Source organism: Ochlerotatus camptorhynchus, unplaced genomic scaffold, assembly GCF_037179485.1.
Source record: "Ochlerotatus camptorhynchus isolate MF236.1 unplaced genomic scaffold, CSIRO-AGI_Acam_v1.1 ptg000021l, whole genome shotgun sequence".
Lineage (NCBI taxonomy): Eukaryota > Metazoa > Arthropoda > Insecta > Diptera > Culicidae > Ochlerotatus > Ochlerotatus camptorhynchus.
Genome location: NW_027040513.1, coordinates 3,354,445 through 3,377,225, shown reverse-complemented (window position 1 = coordinate 3,377,225; position 22,781 = coordinate 3,354,445). Strand labels below are relative to the sequence as shown.

Below are 22,781 nucleotides of genomic sequence, written 5' to 3'. Positions count from 1 at the left end.
AGCCATATTTCTGATCGATTGGTGATAAAATTATTGAAATTGGACCAAGGGCAGCTGAGTTATTAACGTTCAAAATCTTTCTTAATTTGTTACTTGTTCCATTTTCGGTTTTCACAAAGTGTACCCCCATATTAAAACCAAAGACGTAGTCCTCCGTCAAAAAAATCTTAGCTTGCTCTATGACCCGCACTGCCGGCATAATCGGCACACCTGTGGAACACTTGCGGCACACTGAGAAAAATGTTGACTCAAAATTGGTGTGCCCCTTGGTGTAACCACACATACTAATTATTTGACTCATACATTTCATGTGTACTTCTGAGTGGATTCTGTTTATGTGTGAACAAATGAAAGTCATGTGGAATTTTACATGGAAATTCGCCAATAAAAATGTGTCAAATTTTATGAGTGAATGAATCCTACATTGAAATGTATCGTATACGAAAATAGCTTCGGAATGCTTGCGTTCTTGAAATGGGATTTTGGAGTTGCGATAGAGCTGTCACCTTTTAACTCCCGGATTTAAGCTTCTTGCAATTATTTATATAAAAGATGGCTGCAGGAGGATTCTATCCATAATGCCACTGCCAGTCAGTGAGAGTTAGATTGTAAATACACACACACACCTGGAACTCCGAAAAATTTCAAAAATTGTAGGCCTAGATAAATTTTCAAAATAAATTAAGATGTAAATAACAAACTTACAAATTATTTTAATTATTTTTTTCCCAGTTCAGTGGCCACCCTGCTCCTCTGTATTGGTTCTTGCAATTTCCCCAAGTAAATCAATAAAGTAAATTTCCTGGATTGTGTGGTGATTTTTAATAAAAATTTCGATTAGGTGGGAATTCGTACGGTTTATGCAAATTGATCCCCATCCGAAATGGTACAAAACCCTCCTTGCGGCATGAAAACAAACGACTGCAAGGAGAAGAAAAAAAACTCGAGCAAACAGTCAAATCGACGTAAGTACTTCTAAACAATGGCTTCGAACGTTAATTTTACGAAACTGACGTTGGCGAGCTATCAGTTTCAATGAATTGATGTTTAAAGCCATTATTGTTTACCATTGTTCTTACGTCGATTTGCCTATCAGCTCGAGAAAAGTCACGCACGCTACGATCAGACATTAATGACGTGAAAAAGGAGTTCTTCACTCTTTCTTGACGGAACCAACGAAACTGTGTATTACGACTGCGCTGCGTCCTCGGAGAAGAGCTAGGAAGATGTAGGAAATTTATTGCTCTTTTTGTCGACGATTTTTCCACGACCCATAACACGATTTGGGTTGGAAATGAAAAGTAAAAACCTGACACTAGGGACGATGATGCGCTGCTACTGTGCGTGGCAAACCAGAAACGCGCTTCTTCTTGGGGAAGAAGTAATTTTACTAGGAGGGTCGGACCGAAGTTGATGAGATGACAACGCCGACGACGACGACGACGACTTGGGAAGTGTCAGGTGATTGATTGCGACTTGAGCCATGAACGATTTTTAATTGTTTTTCATCTCGGCGTTTGGAAGAAACCGCCACGTTCAAGGGGATCTTCGTGGTTCAAGATCGCAATTTGTACGAACGATGAGAACGGGCTTCCGCGCAGCATTTGACCCGGATGTTTTCGTAAGGGAAATGATTGAAAAAATTGAAATGGTTTCGAAAATTGACTGATTGTTAGATGGATTAGTAAGGAAAGCCGTGTGAAGGTAGAACCATTTGTTGCCACAGACGTTCACACATAATTTCATAGCGGACGCTAGGGTTTCCAGTTCGTACTGCAGAGTGTCTCATAATAGATGACATGTTGCTTTTCGTTTTGCTTTATTTCGCAGCGTGTTTTTTAGAGGAAAAAAATAACATTTGACTTGTAAGAGTAACTATTTGTTGCTGAAGACATATGAGCGCCCGCATAAACGCGAACCATAAATTGACCTTACCTAAAATGGTTAAAAATTGTTTATAATCCCTGCTAAACTTTAACTGAAATGGTTATGGAACTTTACATGAACGTTTAATGATAAAGTTTCAACCTTATGTATTATGGTTTTTTGGAACTGGACCTTACAAATAATGGGTTGTTAAGAACCATTACCGTTCCAAATTCTTGTTTTCTCCATACATTTTCGGAAAGAAAACTATATTAGAACCTTTTAACTTATGGTTTGAGAACTTTAATGGTAATGGTTATGGTAGTCAGTAAGGTCCACGAATGGTTTTGTAACATCGATCAACTTTATGTGGAATATATCGCGAATTGGTTGCCTGTAATTTACTGATTACCAATTCACGATATATTCCACGTAAAGTTGAGCTATAATACAAAACCATTAATGGACCTTACTGACTACCATAACCATTACCATTAATGCCCCCCACCCCCGTGTCATCCAGTGACGCTACGCCACTGCCTGGGGGTACCCGGAATATATCCGGGTGTAGTCTATTTGGTGAGGCTACCAATCACCTTATCTCGTATTTTAATGTGATTTAATGGGTTTTAATTCAATTCATATTCAAGCAACTTCCCCGGGGTACCCGGAACATGTCCAAGTGTGTCCAATGTGGTCTGGAACACTTAACACGACTTGCATTGATCTTATTTTTGAATTCTGTAGTAATTTGATGTGTCGCATGATGGTTTTGATACGTTTTCCGTTAAATCCAGCGTGAAGGCCCATATTCACCGGATCTTATTCCGGCCATATCTCCGGAACCGGTTCACCGATTCCAAAACCGTTCAATAGCGTTCAATGAGACCTAACATTTGGCGCCGAGTTTGTCCAAATCGGTTGAGCGGTTGCTGAGAAACGTGAGCGCATTCATTTCGTTACATACACACACACATACACACATACACACACACACACACACACACACACACACACACACACACACACACACACACACACACACACACACACACACACACACACACACACACACACACACACACACACACAGACATGTTCCGATCTCTTCGAGCTGAGTCGAATGGTATATGACACTCGGCCCTCCGGGCCTCGGATCGATAGTCGGTTTTTCAAGTGATATCTATACCCTTCTTTGTAAGAAGGGTAAAAAACCTTATTACATAACTAGCAACGATGAAGATGGAGGATGTGTTTTGTTATAAATCTACTAGGGTAGGTGTACCAGTTATGGCCATACGTTTCTATTATGGTGTGTTCCAGTTATGGCCTATGGAATTCCCGTAGGCCATAATTGGAACAAACCATAATAGAAACGTATGGCCATAACTGGTACATCTACCCTAATACATGGATTTTCATCTAACCGTTTTAGTGTCTTCAGTGTCGTACGTACAAAGCCACAGTTTTTTTTTCGCTCATATCCTCGATAATTCAAAAAATTACTTCCTTGCTTAAAACAATAATCCAACTACATATGTATGTCATTTAAAAAAAAAACTGCCCGACAACTACAACTGGAAAGAAGCAGAACTATTTACGGATTGATATCCCCTCGAATCCCTCCGCTAGCGCTCCGGATGATGGACGACTTCTCCCCAAACGAACTGCCGAAACGTGTGAGAAACGTCTTTTATGGACCCATTTTTTCGCATAATCCAAACCATTACGACGACGACGACGGAGACGGCGAAAGAAACCTGAAGCATTCTCTTTCATATCAAAGCGCAAACCATGCGACTCCATTAAAGTCGAAAGATGGCACTGTTTGACACCGAAAATCCATCATCCACCACCAAGGAAGGAAGGGAGGGAACAAAACGAAAACTCTTGTCTTGTTGCGATGGTGATGGCACAGGCAGCAGGCCCGTACAAAGTCAAGTGTCACATTTCGGTATCTTTCGGCAAAACAGTAATTGGAAGTGACTCAGCTCCTTCTGCTCACTGATGCTGCGGCCACTTCACTATTCGTTGGAGAGGGTCATCCCGAAAAAAAAAGAAAACAAAAACGATTCTTTGTCTCTCCGGAGTCCATGTTTTGGGGAATAGGAAGATATTTTACTCTTCTCGGAAACGTTCCTATATAGTATTAGGGTACAAAACGAAGACATCTTCCAGAAGCAACTTAGTCTTTGTGTTCATTTTTGCCGCCTTCAGCCCGCAGTGGCCGGAAAATTTACGATACTTAAATATTCGTTTAAGTTTTATTTGAAATCCCATCAACATCATCATTATAAATAATATATCAAAGGCGCAGAACTATAAACCGACTGCGCTACGCATAGGCAGAGTAGGCTGGGAAAAGTGTCTCCCCGGTGATCATAGCGTTCTGATGAGTTCACCTAAATAATTTCCATGGACGTCTGAGAATACGTGAAAATGGGAAAATCGTTGGAAGCGTTGATCATTCGTAATTTTGTTTATTTTTCCTTTCACTCTTTTCTAAATATTTCATTCCGGGAAAATTATGCTCATAAATCTGGACGCTGCCGGTTGGTGCGTGTGTCGCTACCTACTAACATGAATCGGACCATTTAGCAACGATTGAAAGCGGTGAATAAAGATGTTCCGAGATTTGTGAGACGATTCTGGGAATTTGTTTGATTGAGCTGGTAATAAGAACCCATCAATCATCCTGATGATGGACGCGAATTGGTAATTCACCAAGAGATGAAAGTCGTGCACTGAACCATCTACATCTAGTAGTCCTTCCCGTTGTTAGGGCAACAAGTCACGTATAACGACGCAATTATACATATAAAAAAATCCGTTTGTCAAACATCCTTACACTCACTTACATCCGTTCGACATTAAAACACCGTTTCCTGGTGAACGCAGTCACAACCTCAAAACCAAGACGCTTATTATTATGAATGAAAATGGAATGACCAAAAGGTCTCACGACGAAAGCCGCATCGTGAAGAATAATGAGTGACATTTTTATAACTTATTTGCTGTCAGCTCTTGCCTGATGCCATCCATGACAACAAACCACGAAAGACACACGGCCAACTTAGATCTGAATGGATCATATACACATTTTAAAAAAAAAACTCAAGAGCCAATCTGCGCGCGAAAACTCTGCGCCTGATGCTGCTGTACTCAGAAATAGATCTCCCTTCGCGGGTTGCATTTCTGACGACGACGGGCCGACTTTTACGACCGTAGCGAAAGCGAACTCGTTCACCGTAGTACGCAAGAATACAGTGATCGCCCTCAGGAAATGACAATTTTTAATTACTACTGCGCTGCAGAGCATAAGTCTTTGTCTTTTCAACACCCATTTCCAACAGTTGAAAAAAAGGGAGTGCTGCTGTTCAACCTGCGCTGAAAACTGTTTCGCTTCCTGAGCTACCAATGCAATGGTCGTACGGGTTCAAGCACAAGAAAAGAGTTCCATGCGCGAGTTGGACTCTTTCAGTTAGAACTACAGTCAACTCTCCATAACTCGATATTGAAGGGACCATCGAGTTATAGAATAACCAAAATATTTTTTATCGTCTATGATTTCAAAAATAATACCGAAATACTCCATTTACTGGAATATGTGGCCTAATTTACTCATATGAATTCGAAAAATGGCTCAAGGATCCATTTCTGAAAGTTCTGAGTAGTTATTTATAATAGGGAAAATGGCTCTATTGTTGGCCTATGGATCTAAGATTGGGCCCATCGCTAAAAATCTGCTATTTATCAATTTTATGTAGATGAACGTGTCATTGGGACGGTACTAATACTGGATATTTTTGGTCGCTATTGAAAATTTAGTCGATTGCTGAATTTATGTATGAGCCCAAATTAGACATTACATCCATTTTCCCTATTAATCCAATATACACAAAACACGCAATAACGATGCCTGCTATTGAAATTAAATTTGTCTAGATATCAAAGGTTCTGGTCATTTCTGGATCGTGCACTATCGCCCTGAGGGTGTTCGGCCATTAGAATGGTCATTAGAGTGATGCAAAATTTGAAATTTTCGCTCCACAATACTTAAACGATTCCAAATCGGATCCTGACTAACCTCTCAAAATTTTAACCCATTTGGTGAGAAACTGAGATGGCACAAACCATTTGAAGTTTGTATGGGAATAACTATGGTAAAACCAAGATTTTTGTTCATGTCTATCTAATAATTCATCATATCGGTCTGCTTCAAAAACTTTCAACTGTACTAGTAGAAAATTTTTCCAGCTACAACTTTGCTGGAGACCACTTTTTGATTAAACGCAAGGATCGAAAGTTATCAATACTTCAATGCGCTGATGTCTTATGATCATGCTCAATCAACTGCTCAGCAGGCAACATTGGTGTTTATGGGGCGTTTAATAGGACACAAAAATCATGGCTACTATGTCACACTGCAAAATACAGTGTTGCCTACAGAACAGCTGCTTGATCATGCCATAAGTTTATCAATCTCTTAAATAATTAATAACTTTTTCCTGTCTCGTTTTACATAGAAATGATCTTCAGCAAAGTTGTAGCTGAAAAATTTTTCTATAATAATGGCTATCGAACTGTTTCGCAGCTTAATATGGAAAAAGACTAGCCTGTTTCTAACCAATTGAGTTGTAACTTTGGGAGACTAATCAGGACCCGATTTGAAACCATTTAAGCACTGTGGAGCTAAAAAGTCAAATTTTGCATCAGTCTAATGGTCCCAGACCTAAATAAATATTGACGAGCTTCCTAATACAGTACTTACGTTTTGAAGATTTTAAAACCTTCGATATGTGTTTTGACAACTTGGACGTTTCAGAATCGTGCATATTTTTTAAATTTACTACTTGTGTCTTGAAGATTTTTTTCTAATCCTTGATCTCCAATACAAATTCTATGTTGGAATCATCCTGACACTCTTTGAAATCTTTAAAGAATTTCTTCAGTATTTTTTTGCATTTTTTTTCTTTATTATAGAGATTTTTAGCCATATGGCTAGTTCATTTCTTAAGATTGCAAAATGGAGAAAAAAAAATTGGGTTCTCAGAAGGAGATTCCCAATCTTGGCTGTTGTACATTTATCTTGCTATAATGAAAAGGTGTAGAAAACTGCCAAAAGGGCCAAAAAACGGAAATACAAACAAGGAACACTCAGATATTGTGGTAATGGTTCGCCTCCTTTAGGAAGGTGATGAGGGCGGCTGCTGCCGGGGACTCGTCACTCAACAGGTTCCGAATGCTGATTGACTCCAAGCCGAAGGCAGCCCGAAGGTCTTCCAACTCCGCGCAGTTCACGAGGATGTGCTTCACGGTGGTTGGCACTCCGCAGGTTTCGCAGGTCCTCCGGAACAATGTTCGTCCGAAGTTGTGGGAGACTCTGCTGTGCCCGGTGCGCAGCCTTGACACCACTCGCTGTTCTCGTAGGTTTGGTCGATCCTTCCAGGATCCGGTGGTCGCCTTGATCTTCCGAAGATGGTGTGTCCTGTTGTTCCTCCACTCGGTGTCCCATGCTCTCCAAATCGTCCACTTGATCCACTTTTTGACATCTTGGTGGTCGGCTATTAGGTTCCCTTGGATCCCGCAGTGACCGGGTACCCACATGAATACTGTGTTGGGTGGCGCGTGCTTTATCGTTCCTTGGATCCACGGATGCTTCGGTGTTTCTGTTGTTAGGGCCAATATCACGCTGTGTGAGTCAGTTACGACTAATATCGGCCGGTTGGCCGCTAGCTTAACCATGTGGAGAATGGCCGCTGCCTCAGCTGAGAACACCGAGCATTGGGTCGGGAGCGATCTGCTCACAAGCAGACCATCTCCGGAGACCCCAATTCCCACTCTGCTCCTGGAGAGAGAGCCGTCGGTGTACCTAACTTCATAACCTTGGTAGTGCGCCCCGAGAGTTTCGACAACTGTCCGGCGTAAAGCCAACGAGTTGTCTCCAGCCCTGAAGCGGTCCTTGATTCGGCTGTCAATTTTAAGCTTGTGCGATTGCCAACTTTTGTCTCCGTGCCAGTGGACCCTGGCCACTGGAGGGAGATCTACGTCGGCAACCGTTCGGTTCGCCTCGTCGAGGAGAACGATCCTGTTGTTTCCCGACGTTTTAGCGAGAAAGGCAGCGGCTTTGGTAGCAGTAGCTGTGGTGAAAACGAGCCGGAAAGGTAGGATACCGGCTTCAACGCATGCAGCGTCAGCTGGGGTAGAGGGCAGGAGACCGGAGACTGTTCGAACGTAGCCGTTGTACACCGGTTCCAGAATCTGGACGGCTTTCTCGGCGGCAAGGCATGTAATCTCTACACAGTACAGTAGGCGACTGTCGATGATGGCTCTAGCTACGCGGAAGCGGATTTCGCGATTGTTGGATCGGTGGGGGCGGGAGATGGTCTTAATCAGGTTAGACCGACTGCGACAGTCCTTCTTTACTTGTTGGAAGTGCGGCTCAAAGGATAAATTCCGATCGAGGAGCACTCCCAAGACCCTCACGGTGTTTTTAGTCGGTATTTCTTGTTTTTTAATCATAATGGGCTGTCCGTTGTTGCGATGCCTGGTGGTACATATATGGCAGCGGACGCTCTAGGCGGCGGAAAGCTGGAAACCTACAAAGTCAGCCCATCTGACCACCGAGGAGACTGCCGCTTGCGCTCTCAGTTTCGTCCTCTCCCACCGTTACAATGAGGACGTCATCCGCGTAGACGAAGATGTAAACGTTTTTGGGCAGTTGGTCAAAGACCCCATTCATGGCCACCAGAAAGAGGGTGACCGCGATCACCGAACCCTGTGGCACTCCGGTTTCCTCACTGAAACTTCCGGATTGCACGTGTCCAACCGAAACCCGAAAAGATCGGTCGGTCCGAAAGTTCCGGACAAAGTGAAGTGCCCTTTCAGGCGACAATCAGCAAGCTTCTTCAATACAGCTGGTGTCCATGTTCGGTTGAACGCTTTGGAGATGTCCAGAGAGACGATTTCCGCGTGATGACCTTGGTCCTTTGCCTCCTTCAGGACTTCCTCAAGAGTGGCGAAGTAGGTGAAGGTGCCATACCCTTGCCTGAAGGCGTGCTGCCGATGGTCAAGCAGCCCCTTGGCCTCAAGATATTGCTTCAGCCTCCTGTTGACCATCCGTTCCAGAACTTTCGCCATGCAACAGGTCAGTGCAATGGGATGGAACCCAGTAATGTCTTTGGTCCCGACATTGGTTTTCGGTAACGGTATAACGAGGCTTTCTCTCCAGTTTTCCGGGTATTCTTCAGCGGTCCAGAGTTGGATGTAGAGGTCGAGAAGTTTCGTTTTGCCTTCGGGTGGAAGGTGCTTTAGCAGCGGGTAGCCGATTTCGTCCGGTCCAGCCGAGTTCCCGTTGCTCCGACTGAGAGCGAACACGAGTTCTTCCCAGGAGAGTGGGCTGTTGATCGGTAGGTCGTCGTTGTCTGGAGGAATCCCGAAGGTAGACACAGAGGAGAGAGAGGGGCGGACTCGCTGTCGGAAGCTTTCGCTGTACTCCGAGATGCCGGATAGTTTGGCGAAGTATTTACTCAGTTCGTCTGCTACGACGGTTGAATCAGTGATGGTGATGGCGTCTGTTCGAATCTGAAGCGGAGATGATCACCGCTTGCCGCTAAGGGCGTTGATGCGACTCCATAGCTCCGCTGACGATTGTTCGGCGTTGACACTCTCCAGAAAGTCTGATCAGCAACGTCCGGAACTCCTGTCGGCATTTGTTATGCTGCTGGCGATAGTTCGCGAGGACCTCTTCTCTTGCTGGATCGTTTGAGGAGGTGCGTTTGAGCTTCCGGAGTGCTTTTCGCCTGGCTTTTACTGCCATTTTGGTTTCGTCGTTCCAACAGCGGAGTGCCTTCCACCCGGGGACACAGCCAGTTTTTGGTATACTGGTGCTAGCGGCTTTATATATGATTTCCGTGATGCTTGGGATGGTCGTGGGGTTCTGCGCGAGGGCTCGGTACGTGTGCTGAAAAACCTCCCAATCAGCTTCCCCTTAGCGCCACCGCGGTCTTCGGGTGTTTACTGGGGGCGATGCGGCGGATATCCGAATCTGTACCGGATAGTGGTCGCTGTCGCACATATTCGGGTTAATCGACCAGAGCACTTTGCCCACCAGAGAACGGCTGGCTGTGGACACGTCAATGGCGGTGGTGTGCCGACCGTTGAAAAACGTTGGGCCGCCATCATTTAAAATGACCTGATCTTCCTGCTCGAAAATATCGCAGAGGGTGACGACTCTAGGGTCCGCTCGTGGGCAACCCCAGGTCTCTTATAAACATCTTGGGTTCCGGTAGCTGATCAAGTATTCTGCGAACCTGGTTGTCCAGGCTGGGCAGCCTTCCGCAGGGCAGATAGGCACAGGCGATGGAGATGCTAATTGGATTCTGGATCTGAATGCCGACGATTGGGAGGTCGGTATCCAGATCAACGATTCGGTGAGGGATTTCCTTGCGGACTCTTATAGCAACGGATCTCCGGAGGTTGGACCCTTTTTTGATGGACCCTTTTTTGATGGACCTGGTATATTGACCGTCTAGTGTTCTGTTCATCTGGGTCACCGTCACGTTGTTGACCTCTTGCAGGGCAAGCACCCAGAGGGACGCGCCGCTACACACCGTTCGAAAAATTCATGTAAATTTCTGCGAGATATAGCGCACATAAAATTAACGCTAGATTTGGCATAAATTCACACGATATTTCGTGTAAATTTAAGTGCAACATCGCATAAATTAGCAATATTGTATGCAAGCTTGTAAACGATTTCGCTGTTTATGCCAAGTATAGCTCAACATTAAACGAAGGGAGATTCTACGCGATAGTTAACATTCAGCATTTTTTTCTGTGCAGAGGAGTTCCAACTCAGCCAGGTGGAGAAAGAAACCGCTAATGTTCCATTGAAGGATCAGATTCACAGGAACCGGTAGTGCGGGGGTAGGGTACCCACGCTCCGATCCGCTGGTTGAGGGTCATTTGGTTGAACAGTGATGGCTGATTGCGTAGCAACTGGAATTTTGATGTGTTCCAGTCGGGCTTGCTGTGGCAGAACTCGGTACCGAATGAGACGGATCCCCACCAGGGGCAGGTGGAGGCGGAACTAGTGATTTACTAAACTTCAAATGGTTTGTGCCAAGTCAGTTTCTCACTAAATGAGTTCAAATTTTGGGGGCTAATCAGGGCCCAATTTGGAACCGTTTGAGTACTGTGGAGCGAAAATTTCAAATTTTGCATCAGTCTAGTGTACCCCTATATAGAAATCACAGACTACGTCAAAAAACATTGCTTAATTGCAGAGTTGGCATCCGTAACGCCGTCGGTCATACTAGAAGGCATCCCGTTTCTTTCCGTTGCTCGTTCACATAGCGCCAGAAAACCTTAGGATTCGCTTTGAGACGACTCTGCAATTGAGACTGAAGCTAATATTGAGGCGTTTGTAGTCTTTGTTAGCGCGCTCGTAATTTGCTTTCATAGAATCCGTGTGATGTTTACTATGTTTCCTCAGAGCGTCTCTTTTCAGCCGTTTCAAACGTTTGAGTTCGGAATTCGACCAAGCGGGTTGGGCAGGCTTACGACTGAGTTTTTTTTTACACGAACTGCAAAACAAACTGCAAACTGCAAAATTCGTATCCCCGTTGCCAAGTGTTGCTTTCCAGGCCACAAAGCTTGCTTGGTAAAAGTCGTAGTAGACGTTTTCGGTGTAGTCCAGAAAGCGATTCTCAGGTTTGATCCCAAGCGTCAACAGTAGAGGAGCATGATGCTGATCTGAACGATGAACGGGAGTTATCGGGAAAGTGAAAACCATAAGAGTCGCCCAACCACGATATGGTACTGAAATTGAAATCGCCCAGGAGGACGATGATAGCATGACGCTCAATTAAGTTCAGTAGTTCTAGTTATGAAACTAGATAAAACGGTCGGTAAAGGTCAAATTGATGCACCCCTTGGTTAGTAGGGGCTTAAGCAGTTTTAAAAACTGCACATTTTTTGCGTATTCTTGATTCATTTAAATCATTATATCTTTAAAAATTGTTAAGAAAATCTCTAATGTTTACATACCGTTGTAAAGGGGAACATTAAGGTGATACTCTAAGGAAGCCTTAGCGTGAAACTTTGAAGGCACAAATGTCAGCTTCCACAAAACATACAAATTTGAAATTGCTACTCCTTGTTTGCTGTGCTACTACAAACTGAAGGTAGCAATTTTAAATTTGTATGTTTTGTGGAAGCTGACATTTGTGCTTTTGAAGTTTCACACTAAGGCTTCCTTAGAGTATCACCTTAAGGCTTTCATTTGACATGTTCAAAACGAATTTTGCCGCCATATTGCATTTTTTCACTTGGTTTGACCAGGAAATTGGAACTCCGTTCATAGTGACTATGTGACTACTACTAGGTTTCAAAAAGAAGGCTCTAGGCTTATGTGGAAATATTATAAGTTGAGTTTTGAAAGCGTTGGGAGAAATCTTCCATTTTTGTAAATAAGAAGAGAAAATATCTAAACTTTTCTGCAGTCTGCAGCAAATAACACGAAGACTTCTTCTTTTAGCGGAAATGCCTGTGTCATCAGCGAACAAAGATTTGTGGCAACCCTGAGGCAAATCAGCGAGGTCCGAAGTGAAAATGTTATACAATATAGGCCCAAGAATGGTAGTCGATTAGATTTGGAATTTTGATAATTTACCTGCAGAGTTCTGTCAGTTAAATAATTTTGAACTAATTTCATAATGTTAAGTGGAAACTTAAACTTTTTCAATTTAGCAATCAAACCTTCATGCCGAACACTGTCGAATGATTTTTCTATGTCTAGAAGAGCAACTCCAGTTGAGTGGCCTTCAGATTTGTTTGAACGAATTAAATTGGTAACTCTTAAGAGTTGATGAGTAGTTGAATGCCCATGGCGAAATCCAAACTGCTCATCTGCAAAAATTGAGTTCGTATTGATGTGAAGCATCATTCTATTCAAAATTATCTTTTCAAAAAGTTTACTTATTGAAGAAAGCAAACTTATTGGACGGTAGCTAGAAGCTTCAGCTGGATTTTTATCCGGCTTCAAAATTGGAACAACTTTTGCATTTTTCCATTTATCAGGAAAGTATGCCAAATGGAAACATCTGTTAAATAATTTTACCAAGAAAGAAAAGGTACTCTCTGGGAGTTTTTTGATGAGGATATAGAAAATTCCATCATCACCTGGAGTTTTCATATTTTGAATTTTTTAAGTTATAGACCTTACTTCGTCCTAATCAGTCCCCCAGGAATCATCAAAACTATTTTCCCGAGAGAAAATATTCAGATAATCCCGAGCAACCTGATTCTCAATAGTACTAGTAAGACCCAAACTGAAATTATGGGAACTCTCGAATTGCTTAGCAAGTTTCTGAGCTTTTTCCAAATTCGTGATCAAAATTTTACCACCTTCTTTAAGCGCTGGAATTGGCTTTTGAGGTTTTTTCAAATTTTTTGTGAGTTTCCAAAAGGGTTTGGAACTCGGGTCTAATTTAGAAACATTACTTTCAAAAGTTTTGTTCCTCAGGGCAGAGAATCGCTTTTTAATTTGTTTTTGCAAATCCCGCCAGATAACTTTCATGACAGGATCGCGTGTTCTTTGATATTGTCTCCTACGGACATTTTTAAGACGGATCAAGAGCTGAAGATCGTCGTCTATTATAATTGAATCGAATTTAACCTCGTATTGTGGTACTGAGGCAGCTCTTGCTTCAACTATAGAAGTAATCAGAGACTCAAGAGCATAATTAATTTCATCTTTGGTTTGCAAAGGAATGTTTGGGTCGAAGTTATATTCCATAAATGTTCGATATTGCTCCCAATCAGCTACGGTAATTGAAAGTAGAGCTGTTGGGATTAGAAATTATTTCTTGGGATATTTCAAAAGTTACTGGAAGGTGATCAGAACCGAAGTCACATGGGTAACCAATTGGCTACAAAGTTGACATGAATCAGTTAAGACCAAATCAATAGTGGAGGGATTTCTTGCAGAAGAAAAGCATGTTGGGCTGTTTGGATAAAGAAATAGTGTAATAACCTGCCGAACAATCAAACAGAATATTACCATTGGAATTGCTTTGAGCATTATTCCATGAGCGGTGTTTTGCATTAAAATCACCAATAATGAAGAATTTAGACCTATGACGGGTAAGTTTCTGAAGGTCACCCTTGAGAAAATTCTTTTGCTAACCTACGCATTGGAATGGCAAATAGGCAGCTATAAACGTAAGTTGTCCAAATTTTGTTTCAACAGAAACTCCCAAAGTTTCAAAAACTTTGGTTTCAAATGAAGAAATAATTGTATAATTGATTCGTCTATGAACAATGATGGCAACGTCACCACAGGGTCCATCAAGACGATCATTTCTATAAATCAAATAATTTGCGTCCTTCTTAACCTTATGGTCAGGTTTAAGAAACGTTTCAGTTATAACGGCAATATGCACTTTATGAACTCTCAAAAAGTTAAATAGCTCGTCTTCATTATCTTTAAGAGATCGAGCATTCCAATTTAAAATGTTTAATGCTTTAAAATCCATTACTGAATTTTAAAGTCATGACAATATTATTTGCAAATTTTACCCCAGTTTGAATAGCATCAAACATGGAGTTAGAGTTAAGCATATCAGAAATCATGTCAATTAATGAATTCTGTAAAAAAAATCCATTTTAGGGGCAGTAATGCTTCCTAAGTCAAAATTGTCAAAATTTCCGTTAGAACGTTGGTTAATATTTTGATTTCTACCCGCTGCAATAGCAGCATAGGTAGCTCCATTAACTCGCTGAACATTGTTAGCAGCGAGGGGAGTAGGTACAGATGAAAAATTTGAAGCAGGGTTGATATTTGTACCTACGGGTACGAATATAGAATTTGTTCCTCGCTGACCGTTGTTAACAGCAGAGGAATTTGTACCTGGTCGGAAACGTGGAGCGTTTCCTACCTGTCGGTTAGAACGAGATTGTAGGATCGCTTTGCGAGTCTTACATTCCCACAATTTGAACATTTAAATTTCTTAGGATCTTCCTTCACAGGACAGTCGTCCTTTGCGTGAGAGGAATCACCACAATTCATGCATTTAGCTGGCATGTAGCAATTTTTAGTTCCGTGACCCCATCCCTGGCACTTACGACACTGAGTGAGGTTTTGGAAATTTCCTCCAGTCTTCCTGAAGTGTTCCCACTTCACTCGGACATGGAGCATAAGGCTAGCTTTTTCCAAGGCCTTAAGGTTGTTTAGTTCACTAGACTTGAAGTGAACTAAATAAAAATCATTAGAAATCCCGTTGCGCGAATCGCCAGGACGGGATTTCATTTTCATTTTGATTACTTGGAGTGGCACAACTCCAAGTAATTTTGCCAGTTCATCTTTGATCTGATCCAGGGATTCACCACTGGGCAGTCCTTTCATGACAACCTTGAACACACGTTCAGTTTTGGTGTCGTAAGTAAAAAATTTGTGCTTCTTCTCAGTAAGATACTTGAGAAGACATTTAAATCCATCCAAGGTTTCAGCCAATACACGGCATTCACCCCGACGTCCAATTTGTAGTGAAAACTTAACTTTCACGAAATTCAAAAGTTCCATGCGAAGAGCATGGAAATCGGAAGTGGTTATCACAATAGGGGGAATCTTTTCCTTCTTGGCATTAAGCCGGGAAAGTTTACTAGAATTTTTCTTGGATGATGGATCATTCTCATCATCCGTGAGCAAATCAAATTGATTACTTAAATTAATTTCATCAGAAGGGGGATCAAGAGTCCCCTTTCTTTTGCGTTTAGGCGCCATGGCGGCAGTAAATTTTTTATCCAAATCGACTTCCAAGCAGATTTCTATAAGAATCTGAAGGATCGAAGAGGAATTTTTCAAATCGATATTCAAGAAGGATTACCTCGGGTAGGGTCCGAACAAGGATCGAAGAGGAATAAGAGTTGAACAAGGTAGAAATTTTACAGGTTGAGCACTGAAAAGTGCTGTTTAAATTTGTTGTAGCTTTAGGTAGTAGTAACACTTCCTTCTGCTAAAAGCAAATAGATCCGCACGGCAAGAGAGCACGATGCGGACTGGGTTGAGGAACAGTCAAAAACTGTATACATATCAAGAGCCACATGTGAAAAAGCTTTTTGTAAACAAACCTTTGCAGGCCCTTTTCTCGCCAACCTAGAGTCGCCCACTCAAACCAACAACATCATCGGGAAGGAGAAAGCTTCCCCTTACTGGTGATGTTGATGGTTTGCGTTGATGACATATGGGTGGCGAGAAAAGGTCATAACAAGTTTTGTTTACAAAAAGCTTGTATGCTCTTTTCATATGTTGTTCTTGTCACCTACTATATAAAGTATTGCATTTAGAACAGTACAACACATCGTCTGCCTGAAAAAAATATTCAAAATTATTGTTTATGTACATGTTATAAGCCTATCTTGATGACACATTTCTTGTATTATAGCAAGTTATAACTCTTTAGTCTGAACGTGGTATAAAACTCTTTAATGATCAAAGAAGTTCAATCATAGCTTTACACACACAAAATTTGGTCAAAAATTCATTTGTTTTTACTCAATGCTGCACTTCACCACGTTTTACGGTACCGTAAAACTAAGTGAAGTTGATCAGTACACCGTTAAATTTTTATTTATCCTTTTTCATGATGTTTTTATAAGATAATTTGTTTAGTATTTCATTAAGTAGTTTAAAAAAGTACTTTTGAAACGTTACCCCTAACAAACGATGCATTCTGGCACTTTAAATGTAAATAAAATATATCTTACATAATTTTTGGTCGCTGAATCCGAATTCGAAATCAGATTTTATTAAAATGAACGATTTCGTATCATAAACATGATTTTATGTAAAAACAATAGGTTAATTGAAACAGCAAAAAAAGGTTATCTTCCATTTAAATCCACTTAATTAATTTGTATTTTGACTACAATGTGCAGTGTTCATCAGTGTCAATCCCACATGTCATGGATACAAAAATAAATTAAATTGAATTAAATGGAAGATAACCTTTTATTGCTGTTTCAAAGCATTCCAACCCAAAGAAATTGGGTTATTTCTTTACTTCATTATGATGTTAATTGCCTACATTTGGGAGTAATTTGAACTATTATGCAACACAATTTGCAGTTTTTTTTTTTTCGTAAACTACAACTTTTGCTGAAATTTTAACACCAGATTTTTCTTCAGCAAACACAAATCAAGTGTAAATGCTAACTTCTGAATATTGCCTTGCATAAAAACCTGCATGAACAACTTCACCCCAGAATTGATAATTTGTGCTTTTTTTAGATCTAATTTTGATTTTAAAAAAATCAAGCATGGAATTTCAAAACTTAATTCGTACATTAGAAAAGCATTTGCTAGTACAGATTTGAGATGTAGTTATTTGTGTGCAAAACACATTCAGGTACTAAAAAAACATAGTTTTGAATTGCACCAACTTTTGAATATTGAGCCATTCAGCAGCTAGAATTTCGGACATTTTGTTGCATTGCTTAATTGAGTGCTCTGTATGGTATCCCATATGCATTTCCCATATCAGTGCACGCAACTCACCTGGAAGCCAACTTCAGCGTTTGGATCTTGCTCAGCTTATCGCTCGGCAGGGTTGGAATGATTTTCCTCAGCGACGCGAAAGCTTCGTTCAAGCTCTGCGTCCGCTGCCGTTCCCGCACGTTGGCCATGACCCGCTGGGTCTGGAGCTCCTCGAAGCTAATCGATTCCCGTACGTGCCGCTTGCGGACCCTGTTGTTGCGGGATTTCCTGCCTGATTTGGCGGCATGTGCTGGTCTCGTGTCACTTGGAGTTACTTCCGGGTTTGACGAGGAGGTGGAGGAAGTTGTACTCGTTGTAACGCAGGACGACGGAGATGAGTTGCTGCCGGGGGTTGGGACGGCGGTGTGAACCGTGCTGCTTATCATACAGGAGGAGGATGGAGGGTTCGGATGGTGGAGGTGATGGTGCTGGGGGTAGATGGCGTCTTCTGGTTTATTCGGCGAGGAAGTTACCGAAATGGAGGAGTTGTCGTTCTCTACGCTGCAGGGGGTGTCGTTTTGGTAGTAGATACCGTAGTGAGTAGGATCGGAGTAGGATATGGGGACGGTATGCATCATTCTGGAGGACGGGTGGTCTGCTTCCATGTTGGTGAATTCGGGAAGAGCGGCGTAGTTGTTTGAGGGGTGGTAGTCCGTGGGAGCGTAGCCATAGCCGTTACCATCGTAACGGAGACGTTTGCCGTCAGCCGTAGGGCTGAGTGATGATTGATCGAACTCGTAATCGTAGTCGGCGTCAAGTTTCCGTTTTTTGCAGGCTATGGACCCGTTGATCATGGCAGGCGCCATAATGTCACCACGAGGGACGTTTAGGGAGTCAATCACCGGAACGACGTGCGTCGTCACAATGGAGGGGGACTGATAGACGTAGATGGTAGAAGACGGGGTCGAGGATTGAGGAGGCATCAAGGTGGTAAAGTCCGGTCCGGAGTGTATCGTATGATGGGACTGCTGATGTCCCACGTGGTGGTGATTCATACTGGCACTGTCTAGGTTTTCATAGGACTCCACTTTGATCATTTTCTGGGAATATTCAATGTTGGCACTAGAACTCGTCGGATGCTGAGGACTATCGAACTGATTGTTGCTGATATCTAGAATCAACTTGGGTGAGTTGGGACACACCGTCGACATTTTACACACAAAATTCAAAAATTGCACTTTAACTTCACCATCGATTAGCTGCTAATTGATCGGAATATGGTGGGTATAAACTTCACTGCTAATTACGCACAGATTTGGCTTGATCTTCTTCGGACTAAGGTGCACATCACTCGGAAACAGTTCACACACGCGCGCGCGTCACTTGCTTTGCGTCCAGTCATCCAAGTAAGCGTTGCAGAACTAACTACGGTGGGTCCTCTGTCTACTGGGATTACTAGAGCGAAATTTGAAAATGTTTGTCTCTTCTTTTTGATTTACTGAAAAGCTTACCGTTTCTAGATGCGAAAGCGAGAAGACACCGTCCGATCGAGGATGGGAAAACAACGATCACCGACAGAGACGACGAACGCCAAGCACTAACTACTGGAGGGAAAATCGTTATTGCCATCTCGCTCACGAGCGGCCGAAGATCGTGTGCAAAGGAAAACCCTTGATTGAACGGATGCAGTGTTGGGTGGGAGGGGACGGACGCACATTTCCATTTCATTCACGCTCGCAACCGTTTGGATCGCTCCTAATGAGCTGGTACGATGAGTGAAATGAATGTTGGAATAAATTATGATCGTGGTTGTCGATCCTTCTTTCTGCACCAGGCACCAGAGATGCATTGTCGTTTTATTGCACTGGCAATGGTGCGGAATTGGTTTTTGGGATGGGTTCAAAGTTTTTCAAATCGGTTAAATTTGAAATTGCTTCGATTTTAGAACCCAATGACATCGAGGAGCGCATCAACGGCAGCACAGTGCTTTACGACTCTTAAGAATTTGCATAAACAAGCAACAAGAGACGAACATATGTTTGTCGCACTCGTTTCTGTCGTTTTTATCGCTTATTCTGAGCCTGTCATGGGAAATCGACTTCCATCAGCCGGCGTTTGGTAGTCTCCCAGCGTTGTCATGGCAACTACAGAAACGTAGCATGCAAAGATGCGTACACTTTTACGACCTCCCTTTGGGAATCAATTTCCGGAAATTTTGTCGAAAAAGGTTGGGAATTTTTTGCCTTTTGGAAATTTCGACACTCGGAAACTCCTTGCATAAATTAAACCGAGCAAAATCTCTCGTAAAATTATCACCATCCCATCCCTACATCCTTCGGCGATTCGTGTAATCTTTCCGGAACCGAAACGCCACTACCCCGGGCGGGGATGCAAGTAGAACCCCTAGAAGATCCAGAGACAATAGAGGGGAAACAACATAACCAAGAAAAGGGAATTCCTACACGACGGATTCTTATTTATTTTTACTACCCGGACTTAACAACAGTGCGCCAGGGCCATGCCGAGCTGCACTGCATGAAGGAAGGAGAGAAGGCGCGTAGGAGGAAATTTCCCATTTTCTCTCATAGAGGCAAAGGCAGGGAATGTGTTTATGATTATGCGATTAGACTGTTTATTGACATTTCGCACCTTTCATTTGTTGCGGTGCTTTCCGGTGCGGTCCAAGTTTTTGGAAAAATGTTGAGGTGTTAAATGATTGGAGAAAGCAGGCCTGGAGCAGACGGCAGATGTTCCTTCCAACTAGGAGAAATGCCGGCCTGCTGTGTTTGGTGCAATAGGGAATTCTGAAATGCAAATTGGCGCCACTCAGGTAACGGATTAGCGATGCGCATGACTTATGTTGGGTTTATCTTGTGTGAATTTAATGCAATCGCATTATCCTGCTAACAGAATTGTGAAGGTAACCACACCGGAGGTAACAGAGCCCATCGCGATCTTAATGAATGCAATCGGAACCGGCAGCAGTTTCAGGGAGATTTATATGCGATTCCGGCATGACCAAGAATAGAAAATATGAAGGAACAACAAGGTAGTCATCAAACGAATGCAACTAGTATCGAGTCAGTCGAATTTAGTAGGTACCTAACGACGACTGCTGACACTGGGAATCTACGGTAGGTCTATTGCTGCTACTACTACCGCCGGTGGACATTTTAGGTCGAGTAATACCTAATTTTCAGAATGTAGCATGATGATATTGCAAAAAAGATTCATCTTCCACTTGCCGTGGGGTACTTGGCTTCCAAAAACGTCTGCCAGAATGACACACGGCAGAGAACTTTCTTCTCCTGAATGGGCAGCTTCTGCCATCAGTCACCCTTCTCCTTCTTGCGGAGAGGTTAATCTTCGAGTGCCACTTCCTTGAAGCGGATGACCGGCAACCAGCTCGTTGAATATTATCTTGAGATTAAGTTTCACGACTTTTTTTCCATCCATGACTTGAAAAAGTAAACACACAATCTCAAAAGTCATAAGTGCAGGGTTGCCAAACTCATGGGTTACTGAGAGTGATAGCTTGATTGCCACACTTTGGCACGTTCGGCACAACGCTTGACCTAGCTTTCGGCTCAGTTAAAGTACTCGGCACAGATTGGGATGTGCAGAGTTGAACACCCCTTGGTCCTCTCACTATCACGAGATCATTAGCTTTCTTGTCATTTTTCAATGATCAAGCACTCATGAGAATAATTCTTATGCGGTTTTGACATCAACATTTCTAACTGATTTAGATGAATTTAAGCAAAAACCGTATGGAATCGATAGAGCGAATATATTATTAAGATTTCCTCGGTACAAGCAACTTTAATAGCATTAAATGCGCTATCAATTACGATGATCACAACACTCTCTGTCGTGATGAAAAAATTCGATGAGATTTTTAAGAAAATCTCAATCATCGTTTACTCCTCCAATGATAGTGACACACGTATCTCTTTAAATATCGCTTGAGATCTTTCATTGAAAATGACATTTACCAGCCCTGGTCGGAGCTGAAAAAAAATGAGTGTTATGTCCAAAGCACGACACATTATGGATGTAGAACTACGAGATTATTATATAACAAAATAAATGGTTTAGAAATTTAATTGAAAATTCGAAACCCTTTATATTTTTACGGATGTCCCTTGGAACTTTCATTAGAATTCACTTGAAATTATCTTTCTAATTCCCTAAGACTTCAGTACTCTCGGAATTTCTTTGAAGTTCTCATAAGAACTCTATTTACATTCCTCTCAGAATTTATGTATAATATTCATTAAAATTAAGCCTCTTTACAATCAACATGTAATTTCACACAAAACCACCTAATAATTCTACGTTGACTTGGCGTTATAGTCCAAACTCTATAAAAAATACTTCCAAAAACTCCATTGGAATTTGTATCTTACATACCTTATTATCTCTAGAATTCATTCTAAAATTTCCTCTAAATTCCATTGGAATTTTCATCAAAACTATCGAATAAGTTCTTTAAAGTGATTGAATCCGGAAAATCTAGTAGGTTTGGAAGATTATTATTTTCCAAAGAGAGGACGAAGTATATTTTTCCCAATTCATCATCGAAATTCACGGACTTCTCACGGTGATTTAGAATTTGTGGCTTTTTTTCGATTTCCCGAGTCACTGGTCACCCTGTGTGCAGTATACAATAGGTCTTATCCATATGAATAACATCACTGGATAGCAATCTCCTATCTAGTCGAAACACAGAAAACGAAACTAACTCAGAGAGTGAGTAACATTTGCTCATTCGTAAGGCTACAATTCTAAAAGCGTTGGTCACTCAGCGCATGAGTAACCTACGTAAAAGTGACTCACCCTCTGATTAAGATTCGTTTTCAGTGAATGTAGACTGCTTAAGCAAACTTTTTGAATCAAATGCTACTAGCGCTGTTGAGTGGTGAGTGAATTCTGAGCTAAGAGGCAATTCATGCGATAGGTATTGTCCATCCTAATAACTTCACTGAATACAGAAACCTGCTTTCTGGCCGTGCTGTCAAGCTAAAACATGGAATTTGATGCAAATTGTACATTGAGCTTGACTATCCAATATCCAATTTCTAGCCGAGATCCCAAGTAAAAATTTTGGTTTTATTAGGGTTACGTAGACCATCAATAAGACTTGTAGAATGCTATAAAACCTCTATATAGCTTGCAATGTTACTTGGGATGGCAAGCTAAATACATTGAAAACGAATATTGCTCAGAGAATGAGTCTCTTTTACTGATTCGTGTGGAGAATTTTGTTTAAATCGTAGGTTACTCATGCATTGAATAACCTACGCTTTAAGAAAAAAAAAATCATACGAATGAGTAAAAGTGACTCACAACGGAGTAGAAGTTATTCACTCTCTGAGTTAGTTTCGTTTTCAGTGTGCAACGCAACGAACACCTCTGTTTATCACTCGGCAGCCAA

At 41.9% G+C, this 22,781-nt stretch overlaps 1 protein-coding gene across 1 annotated transcript in view; it reads right to left on the bottom strand.

The window, feature by feature from the left end:
• Positions 1 to 18,755, bottom strand: part of twi (twist) — a 30,675-nt gene extending 11,920 nt beyond the window's left edge. Inside the window, exon 1 of the mRNA XM_065225374.1 lies at positions 17,426 to 18,755. Within this exon, the coding sequence (XP_065081446.1) occupies positions 17,426 to 18,555 (1,130 nt within the window). The 5' untranslated portion in view covers positions 18,556 to 18,755. The remainder of the gene's footprint in view (positions 1 to 17,425) is intronic.
• Between the last annotated feature and the right edge of the window lie 4,026 nt (positions 18,756 to 22,781).